This window comes from Canis aureus, chromosome 13 (genome assembly GCF_053574225.1).
Source record: "Canis aureus isolate CA01 chromosome 13, VMU_Caureus_v.1.0, whole genome shotgun sequence".
NCBI classification, from domain to species: domain Eukaryota; kingdom Metazoa; phylum Chordata; class Mammalia; order Carnivora; family Canidae; genus Canis; species Canis aureus.
The window spans coordinates 23020332-23033978 of record NC_135623.1 but is presented as its reverse complement, the minus strand read 5'-3'; the positions used below and the strand labels follow the sequence as shown (position 1 = coordinate 23033978).

Below are 13647 nucleotides of genomic sequence, written 5' to 3'. Positions count from 1 at the left end.
AAGAACACAGTAGTTCATGCATCCTGATGTTTATAGCAGCATTATCTACAATAGCCAAATTATGGAGACAGCCCAAGTGTCCCATTAATTGATGAATGGATAAAGAAGATGTGGTGTGTATACAATGGAATATTACTCAGCCATAAAAATGATGAAACCTTGCCATTTGCAAGGATGTGGACGGAGCTAGAGAGTATTAGGGTAAGTGAAATTAGTCGGTCAGAGAAAGGCAAATACCATATGATTTTATGTGTAGAATTTAAGAAACAAAAGAAATGAGCCAAGGAGGAAAAAGAGAGAGAGAGAGGCAAACCAAGAAACAGACTTTTAACTATAGAGAATAAACTGGTTACCAGAGGAGAGGTGGGTGGGGGAGGTGGGGGAAATAGAGGACAGGGATTAAGGAGTGCACTTGTCACGAGGAGCACCAGGTGAGGAATGAAGTGTTGAATCACTGTACTGTACCCTGAAACTAATATTACACTGTATGTTAACTAACTGGAATTTAAATAGAAACTTTTTTTAAAAAAAGGACATGGTAATTAAGTAAGAAGGAAACAGGAATCAAGGAATTCTCTCAGGTTTCAAGCTCAGCAGCTGGGTGAATAGTGGTACCATTCATTAAGCCAGGGACCACAAGAGGAGAACCAGGTTCTGCACATGTGAGAGTGGTGAAAGAGAACTCTGTGTGAGGCAGCCTGAGTTTCAGGTGTCTGTAAGAAGTGGAAATGTCCAGCAGACAGCTGGGTATACAAGTCTGGAGCTCAGGAAACAGTATGCGACTGAAGACTGAGACTAAAGTCCACTTCGCCTCTGATCTTAGCCCTACAGAGCTTAAAAGTAGGCCTTGAAAGGAGCAAATGTACTAAGTAATTTAACTGCACCTCAAAAATAAATAAGGAGTGCACAAATATCCTGCACCCAACAAAGTAAAATTCACATGGCTGGCATCCAATCAACCAAGCTCACCTGAAACTAATACAATACTCTGTTAACTATATTGGAATAAAAAAACGTAAGGGCGTCTGGCTGGCTCAGTCAGTAGAGCATGTGACTCTTGATCTTGGGGTTGTGAGATCTCATGATCTCAGGGTTGTGATGCCTACACCATGTTGGGTGTAGAGATTACTTAAGGAAAAATCTTTTAAAAATTTAAATTAAATCAAAAACTTAAAATAAATAAAGAATGACCAGGCAATTCAGAAAAGCATGAAAATACAACCCATAATGAGGAGAAAAAACAATCAATAGAAATAGGCCTAGAGGGCGCCTAGGTTGCTCAGTCAGTTAAGCATCTGTCTTTGGCTCGGGTCACAATCCCAAGGTTCCGGGATCGAGTCTTGCATTGGGCTCCTGCTCGGCAGGGAGTCTGCTGCTCCTCTACCTGGTCCCCTCGGTCGTGTGTGCGCGCTCTCTCTCTCATGCGTGCTTTCTCTCTCTCAAATAAATAAATAAATAAATAATTTTTAAAAATTAAAAATTAAAAAAAATTTTAATTTTAAATTAATTAAAAATTTTTTAATTTTAAATTAATTTTAAAATAAATAATTTTTAAAAAATTATTTAAAAAAAGAAATGGACCTAGTGATAATGCAAAGGGTGGAATTAGTATGCAAAGACATTGAAACATGTATCTTCAAGAAGGTAGAAGAAAACATGGCAATATTAAGGAAAGACATATAAGATATAAAAAAGAAATCTAGAGATTTAAAAATAGTGTTTGAGATGAAGAATATACTGAATGGGTAAACGGCCAATTAGACACTCCAGAAGATAAGAGTAGTGAGCTAGAAGATACTTCAATAGGGATTACCTAAAATAAAATACAGAGAGCAAAATTACTGGGAAAAAAAAAATTGACAGCATCAGTTACTGGTGGGATGTCAAGCAGACTAATACTGTGTCATTGGAAGAGAGTGAGAGCAGACATTTTGAAGAAGTCATGGCCAGAAAATTTTCAAATTTGATTAAAACCATAATCCCATAGATCCAAGAATCTTCAGTGAACCCCAAACATAAGAAAGGTGATGAAAACTGCACCACAGCACTTTGTAAGTACTCTCTGGTCATGTCTGAGAGAAGTTGGCATTTGAGAGGAAAAGTGGCCTCCCGTTGAGAGCTGCAGGAAAAGCAAGGTCTTGCAGGGCAGAGCAAGGCTTCGGTCTGCCGGGAAGTAGAGGGAGGTAAGCCAGAGGACATTCTAGAAAGATTTTATTTTATTTTTTTAAAGCTTTAAAAAATTTATTTATTCAGGAGAGACAGAGAGAGAGGTGGAGATGTAGGCAGAGGGAGAAGCATCTCAGGACTCTGGGATCATGACCTGAGCCAAAGGCAGATGCTCAACTACTGAGCCACCCAGGCGCCCCTATAGAAAGATTTTAAAAGGAAGGTTGGTGGGGGAAGAAAAACCGACAGCAGAATGAGGGTGAGGGGAAAACAGTCTACCGCCCATTATAACAGTGGCCTATTTGACGTAGGCATGGCCACACCTATTGTACCTGGGAGATGAAGCTAGCTCTAAGTTTTCCAAAGACTTCCTATGTCCCGAGACCCTGCCTTTGTTCAGGACCGCCCATTCCTTCTTCTGGTAAATGCTCCCAACCACATGTGTCATGTGGGAATCATAATTTTTTACAACCCTGTCTCCTGTCGCCGTGATTAGAGCAGGTGTGAGGAACGGATGCACACTAGGCCATTTGGGCCCTTCCCGGGAGTTCTGCTATCAGGAGCAGAGAGACTGAGTCCCTTTCTACGCTTTGGTTGTGTGAACCATTAAATTGCTCTTTCTGCCTTAATTAGTACAACCAGGATATTGCACATTCAAGACACATCAGGGAATAATCAAAGCCGACTTCATTTTGTTTCCCCATGTCCTCTTAAAATGTTTTCAGTGTGGGAGGTCCGGAGAATCTTTTTGATACCGCTGAGGTAATAAAAATCCCATGGTCACATTGAGTCACAAATTCCAAAATTAGAGTATCCAGCCTTATGTAATAGCCATAGCTTTCAATTCATTCAAAGCTCCAGTGACTTTTCCCCTCCCTGCACTTAGGGCTTCGTACCAGCAGGTGCCTGCCCCTGGGAAGGGGATGTGCCCTGCTTGGCGTTCTCCTGCCACTCCTCCCAGATGCGGGCTGTAGTTTCTGACCTCTCTAGAATTGGTGGGGAATGGAGAGAGAGTGTGAGCAGAAAAGACATAAGATCCTGTTAGCACTGTCTCAACTGTTGAGTGTTTAAAGCTAATGCTTGTGGGATGCTCTGGTAGGCATTTTGGAGACCCCCTCCAACTAGGGACCTTCTGTGCAGTTCTCCTGATGAGAGTAATGCACTCACTGAAACCTCATCACTCCTTCTGCAGCTCCTGGGGCTACCGCTGTCTTTCCACTGAGGGAACTGCTGAGGCCCTGGCTACCCCCTGGACAGGTGTTTGGAAGGGACCTAGAACAAACCCATACTAGCTCATTCACACATCCTTTTCTACAACAAATTCTGGGCGTGGAGACTGGTTCTAATGCAGCTCTCCTTCGCATCCAGACCGTCTTGTGTCCTTTTACACTTGTCAGATGGAAGTCAGCCCCCTGGAAGTCCACCATGTTCCCTATTATTTAAGGCTCATTGTCAAGCTTCCCTCACAAGGAGTGAGGGACAGACAAGTCCTACCCGTTCTGCCTCTTAAGTGAAATGGTGTCCATAGCACTACCCTCTCCAGGGAAGTTGTTCGAATCCTCTGTCCTTAATTTCTCATAGCCAGTTACTTTTATATTTGAGGTAGGGAGGGCCTACTAGCAAGCTTTCAGATATTTCCCTTAAAAATTTACATCTCAGTCTAGAACCTCACCTTAGTGTCTGAGATCTCTCATCCCGGAGTCTTGCCCGAAATACCGTTTTTTTGTGTAAGAGAGAGCGCAAATGAGCAAGGGGGTGGGGAGGGGCAGAGGGAGAGGGAGACAGAGAATGCTAAGCAGGCTCCACACCCAGTGCAGAGCCTGACTCGGGGCTGTATCTCACGACTTGAGCCAAAATCAAGGGTTGGACACTTATGGACTGAGCCACCCAGGTGCCCCTCAAATGCTCTCATTAAATAATCTTGGTAATAACTATCAACAGATATTTATGGATCACCTACTATTGCAGTCATGAAAGAGAGTCGCTTCCAGTCCTCATGGGCTGCCAGTCTAGGACAGGGTTTATAGACTGTTAGCCCACAGGATGAATCCTGCCCGTGGACACATTTTGGGTAACTCTCATAATCTTTAAAATTTTCTTGAATCTATTGCTAATAGTTACACATTGAGAAGTTTTACCTTAAAAGATCCAGATTCTTGAATTAAAAAAAAAATTAGAAGGTGGCAGTGCTGGGCCTGCATCACTGACTGCCTTTGTTAGCTGGTGCTGGTGGAGGCTCCCCCTTTGGCAGGGCATGGAGTCTCCAGATGGGCTCCAATCCGCTCGGCTCTGTGACCCAAAGGCAATGTCAGTTGCCATTTATCATTGTTGGGCTCACACAATTACCTTTCCTTAAATTACAGAGTAAGGTGAAACATCTCTGGTACTCCTGTCTCTTAACAAAAGAGAGAAAACAACAGTCAAAGAGAGCCATGAAGAGAGTATCTTTAGAAATGCAAAGAGTTCTTATCTATTTAAAATGCAGTTAGTACATGTTTGTATAAAACCAAATTTAAGGTGCCACTGGAAAATAATCCATAGATCTCATTGTGGCTACTGTACAAAAATGAAGAGCGAAAAAAAAGACATTTCAACCGGATTTGTTTTTAATGCAACTAAAATTAGTAGTATGAGTTACTATGGGAGAGTATCATATTCCCCCCCTTCTCCCTTCATTTGGGTTATGTTCTTGCTTGGCCCTGACATCTGAATTTGCAACGAGGGGAAACATTCTTTGGTGTCCCTGGAAGGGAGCAGCCAAAGCATGGATTCACTCTATGTCCAAGGAAGTGTTAGCTCAGGTCTGAGGAGCAGTAGCAGGCTAGTTGCCCCAAGGTTATGACCACATGGGGGAGAAGCAACAGGTGTGGGCAAGTTAATGAGATTTTTTTTTATGGAATGATAAATAGGATTGTTGAAAGAGTATTAACCTTTGAAACCAAGCCTTTTTGCGAATTTTGTTTTCGATTTATTTTTTAAATTAAAGCCTTTTTTCCCCCTTTACTGACTTTTAGAAGTTCCTGATATATTAAGCAAAATCTCTCGTCCATTTGTCTGAGTTGGAGCAAAAGCAGAGTTATTTTGAGGAAAGGCATTGACTGCTCAAGTGTATTCTCCTGGGAGGCCAGCTTCTGTTGGGCTGTGTGTCCTAGCTGATAGCTTCAGTTTTAAGAAGAGGAATTACTCTACTACTACAGCTCTGCTGCTTAAGAAAGAGTACAAATCTGGGCCTTACTTGGCCTTGCAGAATGGCTCCTGTGAGGTACTTGCTAGTATGTGTAACGTCCTTCTCTTGGCCCATCATTGCTTATTAAAGACTGAGTTCCCCCAAAGCCTTGCTGCATGGTCTTTTCCATTTAGTTGTTTGGTCTTGGTGTTCTGTTTTACCTTCAGGTGAAGCCAGGCTCGCTGAGAACTGCATTCATAGACTGCCTTGTTTTGATGTAGTCACTCTACACACACACACACACACACACACACACACACACATATCTTGAAATCATTGAACAAAGATATAAAAAATAATCTTAAGACATTTCTCAAGGCTTAGTTGCAGGAATAGCTGTGATTCTCCTGGTTTATTTATGAACACTGTAAACCATTTTATCAGTGCTTTGCATTTAGCTTTAGCTATGAGAACTCTTGGGGGTGCATCTATAATCATCCCCTAGCAAGCATATAGGACCTTATAGGTCATCTGATTTTGGAATTCTCATCCTGGCTGCATTTTACGATTTTTCTTGTGCTTATTTCCCCTTTGGTCCCAGATATCTTCTTTTTAAAAATCTTATACTTCATCAACTTTGTAAGACCGACTGCTTCAACTTCACTTTAGGATGAGGCAAGACATAAAGGACTTAAACTCTTAATGATTTATCATTTGCAGTAAACATACTACAACTTAATTTTAGATGTTGTTTTAATTTCCTATCCTTTATGTAATCAGATATGTCAGCTCTTTGTGGTTGTCATGTAGAAGAAGGGATCATGGCTATGGATTTGAAGACCCCTTGGCTTCCATGTCTTCATAGTGAACATAGCTGCTTCAGCAAAAAATTATGATTAGAACTTAGAGGAAGCAGAGACTGCTTCTGGCCCTATTACTTCTGGGGGTCTGGTTTTGTGGTTTAAGTAAATTTTAGTCAAGTACCACATTTAAACAGGAAGGCAGTTACATGCCAGCTAGGACTGCTGGCCTAGAGGGTCTGGGAAACACCTGGCATTGAACCTGGTCCTTTAATAAACAGGTGTTCAGCACGACTTAAATTTAATCGTGGCTTATGTATTTGGGTCTATTCCTTGAGCAGGTGTCTGTCCCCATGGTCTATGTCTGGGGAATAATACAGTTTGCTAGTGTCAACAGTGGCTTGACTTCAATGACATTTTCTGGTTTTCTTTTTCAGAGTATGATCGGTTGGGTTTCCTCCTGAAGCTGGACTCTAAACTGTGAGTAGAATGAGAAAGTGCCTTGACTCTGTGTTAGAGACATCTGTGGGAGCTGGGGTCCAGCTTCAAAGGCTCACCTCCTCAGCCCTGTGCTTGTTGTGGGACTCCCTGGGGTCTCTGGCCTAGTCAGCCGACTCTTAGAGCATGTTGCGGTTTGCAGGGGCCCAGAGAGGATGGGATTGTAGTGCAAACATAAAACCTTCAGTTTGGCTGGTACAGGCAGCTCCGTACACAAGGAGCCACTGCCGGCTTCGAGGAAGAAGGAGGCCTTTGGAAAGGCTTTTGCAGTAGGAAGCAGTGCCTCACGAAGATTCTTGGCAGCCTGGTGTGCAAAGCCTTCCGTGATCAGACTTCCTCTCCTGCATTAGCTCCTGTCACTCTGCCACAGGCAAAGCCTCCATCCCCCTCTGCCTCTACATGTGTTCCTTACTGGTGCTTGCACTTCCCTTTCCTGGCTGGCTGGTCAACTAGGAAAACTCAAAGACCACCTCTTCCCTACACAATATTCATGACCTCTTCTCCATGCTTCCTGTGAATGTTTGCCCTCTGTCACCCATGATCTCCGTGTACTATAATTAACTGTGTAATAATTATCAATTTATTAAGAGCGTGGGCTCGGAGCCAGACCTGATTTGGTTCAAATCCCGGATTGCCATTTACTGTCTTTGTCATTGGGGGCCTGCTACTTAGCCACACTGAGCCTCACTTCCGTCTATAAGATGAGGACACCAATATACCTACCTCACAGGGTTATTGTAAGGATTTAATTGAAATAATTAATTCATAGGGGCTTTCAAGTACAGAGTATGTAATCCTTTCAGAATCCTCCCCCCGACCTGGCCTTCTTGGTCTCCCTAGCACCTACCACAGTGGCCCCATGATGGATGGAGAGGTGGGTGACCTAAGATGCCTTGAGATTGGGCTGTATCCATCCTGTGTGTTCATGCCCTGCCCGGCACCTCCCACATGGTTGATATGCAGGAAATGGTTGCAAAACTGCCTGTGGCTTCTTTGCTTTCTTGCATGAGGCCTTGGCCAGAGCTGCTTGTGATGGTGATGACTGTGCCTGCACACGATGCACCGAACCTAGGGCTGTTTGGCTTTCCCACTGAATTGTCTAGCGCCTAGGCCTGTCTCCTGATTTCTGGCTTTGCGGTTCTTGTACCTCAGGCTGTGAGTTCAGGCATCGTAATTCTCCCAGTTTCCTAACATCACAGAGGCAGCCACGAGGGAAAGATGGTCCACTTTTGATATCAGGCCCGTAGAGAGATGTCAGCCACATGTTAACATCTGGGGACTGGGGCGCAATTATGCTAGAAAGCCACAGACCTCACTCTTAGGAAAATTCTTAATTTAGTGCTCTGGACAGAAAAGAAATCCAGGATAAGTTGTAAACAAGTGAAATGCCACCAGAATGGAAGAGATATAGTAATTTACCAAGTCAAATCACATTGATGAACAAAAGGCATGTTATCTGAGACACGTTAACTACAGTATTTAAACGGTCTCCAGCGGCGTAAGGAGGGGAATTAGGAGGGCGCTCCTGTCCTGCTGTCCTGACAGTTGGGTGGTACCCAGCAGGCTGTTGTGCAGCTTTCTGTGATGTACCAGGCTTGACCCATGAGCCATTTGAGTCAACCTGATCTTTTTTTTTTTTTAAGATTTTATTTATTCACAAGAGAGAGAGAGAGGCAGAGACACAGGCAGTGGGAGAAGCAGGCTCCCTGCAGGGAGCCCGACATGGGACTCTATCCTGGGACTTCAGGATCATGCCCTGGGCTGAAGGCGGCACTCAACCACTGAGCCACCCGGGCTGCCCTCAACCTGGTCTTTAGCTCAGGGAATAACTCACAAGTTAAGGTATAAGCTGGAACTCTTCCTGTTTCTTATTGCAAAGGCTTTTCCAGTCCAGTGCTTATCTTTAGAAGAAAGCACAGATTTTGTGGGAATGATTTTTACCTGCTTCCAGGAAGAAGTTTCCAAATTAAGAGTTCTGATATAATCCCTTAGCAGTTTCCAGATCTCCTCTTATGAAGTCGCCTTCTGCTGTATCGTATTCTATTTCCAGCCTACGGAAAGAACCTGAACTTGAGTTCTGACTCAAGAACTGGATTTGAATCCTGCCCCTGCTGCTTAGGATTACATGACTAGCTAATTTGTTTTAGTTCTCGGAATACCAGTTTTTCCTTATGAAAAATGTAGGTGGTAGTACAAGGTTTTTAGGAAGAATAGAAGAAAGGGTTGTATAAAATATGAATAAATTTAAATGTAAGAATTTCTTTTTATCTTGATTGGATTAATTTAGATTCTTAAAATTTTATTTATTTAATTTTTAAAGTGAATAGTTTTTTAAACAGAATTGTCTAAAATTGAAGTATAGTTGATACACAATGTTACACTAGCTTCAGGTGTACAACATAGTGATTTAAAGAGTCCACACGTTATGCTTTGCTTACCACAAGTGTAGCTGCTATGAGTTGCTGTACTTCTGGAGTATAGGAATTCATATGTTTTGGAAATTTTTCAGCCATTACTTGTTTACTTATTTTTATTTTTTAGATTATTTATTTATTTATTTATTTATTTGACAGAGAGAGAGCATGAGTGCACAAGTAGGGGGAGCAGTTGAGGGAGAGGGAGAAGCAGGCTCTCCACTGAGCAGGGAGCCGGATGTGGGGCTCAATCCTAGGACCCCAGGATTATGACCTAAGCCAAAGGCAGACACTTAATCGACTGAGCCACCCAGGTGCCCCCATTATCTGTTTAAGTATTGCCTCTGCCCATTCTCTCTCTTCTCCCTTTTAATCAGAGTTTAAATGTTAGACCTTTCATTCTAGCCTCCAAGTCTACTAACATCTCTTCCATATTTTTCATCTTTTGATCCTTTCCACATTAAACTGGAACCCCAAAGGATTTAGCATAGGATGACCTAGAAGGAAACCTGCACCCCTAAACCAGGACTGCAGTAAAGGTTGCCAGGATCTGAGTGGATCAGAGTAGTAATAAGTTGTTTGTTTTTTAAGATTTTATTTATTTATTTATTCATGAGAGACAGAGAGAGAAAGGCAGAGACACAGGCAGAGGGAGACGCAGGTTCCATGCAAGGAGCCCAATGTGGGACTCGATCCAAGGACTCCAGGATCATGCCCAGGGCTGAAGAGAGGCACTCAATGGCTAAGCCACCCAGGTGTCCCAGGGTAATAAGTCAGTAAAACAACACTCAAAAAAAAAAAAAAAAAAAAAAGAAAAAGAGAAAAAAGCAACACTTGATATTCACAGCCTGGTGAGCTATGGAACCTCAAGCTATGAACTTCAAGTGTATGAGAGTTTAAGGTACTCCAGACTGGCAGTGCCTGTCAAGGTCTTGGCAGAGGCAAATGCAGACCTGCTCTGGAGATAGACATGAACTCCTTGCAAATAACCTTTCAAGGAAATGAACAGCTAACAGTAAAAATAACTAAGTGCAAAAGGAAATAAGGCTTCATTAGTGAGAACCACGAAAAACAACAGACAACAGAGGGGGACCCATAAAGACTTGTGAAATCGGAATTACCAGACACAATTGATAAAGCAATTAGATTTACTATTTTTAAGGAAACAAAGACAAGGTTGAATTATATATTACATACATGGAATAGGGGATTATAAAAAGCAAAATATTGGAAAAATAAAACTTCTAGAATTGGAAAACACATTTAGTAAAATTAAAAACTCAATAGGATTGATCAGGATTAGATACCTAATCCTGTGTTAGTGAACTGGAAGATAAGTCAGAAGAAATGATTTGTAATGGGTTAGCCAACATTTTCTGTAAGGGCCAGATGATCAACATTTTAGCCAACATTGGCTTTATTGTTTCTGTTGCAACTCCTTAGCTCTACTGCCATAACATGAAGGCAGCCAGGGACAGCGTGTAGACAAATGAGTAAGTTTGTATTCCAATGAAATTTCATTTATGGACACTGAAATTTTAATATAGTTTTTATGTATCATGAAATAGTCCTCTGATTTTTTTTTTCTCAGCTGTTAAAAATAACTCTTAACTCATGGACCATAAGAAAAACAAGATAGTGGGTTGGATTTGGCCCACAAATCATAGTTGCCTTCATTGAGAGTTCTGCACAGATATATCTACATGAAAATTGTCTCCCCACCTCAGTTGCTTTCCATTCTTGAAATCCTAATATGCAGAAATAGGCTTTTTTTTTTAAGATTTTATGTATTTATTCATGAGAGTGTGTACACCGAGAGGAAGAGAGGCAGAGACACAGGCAGAGGGAGAAGCAGGCTCCTTGCAGGGAGCTCAATGTGAGACTCGATCCCAGGTCTCCAGGGTCACGCCCTGGACTGAAGGTGGCACTAAACTGCTGAGCCACCCAGGCTGCCCCAGAAATAGTCTTAATTATTATTTTTTTAAAAAATATTTATTTATTCATGAGAGACACAGAGAGAGAGAGACAGACAGAGACACAGGCAGAGGGAGAAGCAGGCTCCATGCAAGGAGCCCGATGTGGGACTCGATCCTGGGTCCCCAGGATCACACCCTGGGCTGCAGGCGGCGCTAAACCGCTGCGCCACCGGGGTGCCCAAATAGTCTTAATTAAATAATGTCTCTAGATCCAGTGATTCTCCCCAAATCTGGAAATAGATGTTTTGGATTTTTTTGGTCTTTACTATATTATTTTAATTATATCCCTGTGAAGAAAAATAGTCTCCTCTTTCCTTTGAGAATTCCTTGTTGCTTGTATCTATATGACAAAATCATATGTCAACACTTTGAAAATTATTCAGAATACTTCTATGCATTGAGCTATACGACGAAACCTTGTCTTTTAACTACAAACTATGTTCAGGAGGCCAGTGTTTTTTGGCAGTTAAAAACGTGGACTGTGGTGTCAGATGTGGATTTTTTAAGGCCCAGTTCCACGTCTTACTAACTGTAATCTTGAGTGAGTTATAAAATGGGAATGATAATAATCATCCAAGGATGAGACTCAGCCTACCCTTATCAGTGTCTGCTAAATTGGGAAGGATATAGCCCAAAAATGAGACTTGAGCCTCAGCTTACCTCCTGTTCGTGCCTCAGATTTCAGTTTTTAACTCATACATTTAACAAGTATTTCTTTTTAAGATTATTTTATTTTATTTATTTATTTTTTTAAGATTTTATTTATTTATTCATGAAAGACACGAGAGAGAGGCAGAGACACAGGCAGAGGGAGAAGCAGGCTCCATGCAGGGAGCACAACATGGGACTCGATCCGGGTCTCCAGGATCACACCCTGGGCCGAAGGCAGGCACCAGACCGCTGAGCCACCCAGGGATTCCCAAGATTATTTATTTTAGAGAGAGAGAGTGTGTGTGCCTGCACTTATAAGCAGGGGGAGGGGCAGAGAGAGAGGGAGAGGAAAAGAATCCCAAGCAGACTCCCCGCTAAGTGTGAAGCCTGACTCAGGGCTTGACCTCATGACCCCGAGATCATGACCCAAACCCAAACCAAGAGTACTACACTCACCCGACTTGAGTGAACACCCCCAGGCACCCCGCAAATATTTCTTGAGTACCAACTATGCTCTTTGTAATTGGGATAAAATGAAATTCTAAGCCAAATGGATGACCTTACAAGCTTGATTGGAAAGGGTTCCTGTGAGCCAGAGGCTTAGTGAATGGGAAGGGGGTAGATGAGAGCTGCAGGGGACGGTAGGAGGTAGTATTTCTGGAGAGTATGAACAATGAGCGGGTTTTTGTTTTTTATTTTGTCTAATAAGAATGACATAAGCTTTAAAAAAAAAAAAGAAGGACATAAGCTGTTGCTTAGAAGCATAAATGGAGTACCAAGAGGATACAAGGGATCCTTGGCTGCGTGGGGAACACAAGAAAGAGCACCCTTCCATCACACAGGGCTGGAGAGGAAATGGGATTTTCAGAAGAGACCCAAGTTTCCATGACAGCAGCAGATGGAAGCGATGGTCACTGAAGAAGCCGAGGATATATAAGGGACAACCCAGTGGAAAGTTAGAATAGTGAGGCCAGGAGAAATGACAAATGGGGCCGAGAAAAGCAAGCAGAGAGCAGTGACTTGAGCAGGAGGAGACCAACAAGGACATAATTGAGGGACTGAACAAGAATATCCAGGATGTGAGGCTGCCCCAAGATTGCCCAAGAATTAATCTCACCTTGTCCCCAGAATGGGGGGGGGGGGCCATGGAGGCTCTCCGTGCGCTCAACTCCAGCTGGGTTGATGATACCTCTGGTGGGGGAGGGGGAGCAGTTTGGTTTCTGGGGAGGCTCAGGGTTCTCCTCTGGAGGGTGCTGGGGAAAGGCTCAGGGCTACAGGCTGCTGCCCCAACAGTGGGGTAAGCGTTTCTTCACTTATTCAGCCAATTTCTTGAGCAACTTGAGTGCATCAGGCAGTGTTCTGTGCTCTGAGAGTATCCCGGTTGAACACGATGGTCATTGAACCAAACGTGTAACCAATAAGTAAAGTTTTCAATATCTTGGAAGATTAACAGATGGCCTGGAAGAAAATAGAGCAGATAGGCAAATGCTGGAGGAAAGATTTTAAGTTTGAACTTGAGGTAGTCAGGGTAGGCCTCATTGGAAGGTGATATTTGAGTCAGGCCTCAAAGGAAGAGACGGGGTTAGGCCCACCAGTATGGGGGTGCAGAGCATTCAGCACAGGACCCTGAGGAAATCTGTTATGAGGAATGGATGGCAGTGACACCAGGAGCCAGGAATGTGCCTGTTAGTCCGGTGGAGAGAAGAGCCACCTGGAGCCTTGAAGGAGCCAGCCCCTGGTATCCAGGTGTGCGTGTTTCCTGAGCTCACGTCAGCCTTCGGGGAGCTGATTTGGTTAAATGGAGGTTCCGTCTGTTTCAGCTGAGTGTAGGCAGGTGCTCTGTGCTCTGGGAAAGCTCCTGTCTGCTGCCACAGTGTGGTGTTTTATAGTCACTATGTGGGCGAGAGCTTGGGGACTGCAGTGCTCAGCCTACTTTCATAAGGCATTCTCTGTGAAGACACAAAGATACAAAAGCC

At 43.1% G+C, this 13647-nt stretch overlaps 1 protein-coding gene across 11 annotated transcripts in view; it reads left to right on the top strand.

Annotated features, from left to right (window-relative positions):
• The window catches only part of ST3GAL3 (ST3 beta-galactoside alpha-2,3-sialyltransferase 3), a 197749-nt gene that overhangs the window by 91559 nt on the left and 92543 nt on the right, over nucleotides 1–13647 (top strand). For all 11 annotated transcript variants that reach the window (XM_077845333.1, XM_077845331.1, XM_077845340.1 and 8 more), the window contains one exon: nucleotides 6570–6612. In XM_077845333.1, the coding sequence (XP_077701459.1) occupies nucleotides 6570–6612 (43 nt within the window). The remainder of the gene's footprint in view (nucleotides 1–6569; nucleotides 6613–13647) is intronic.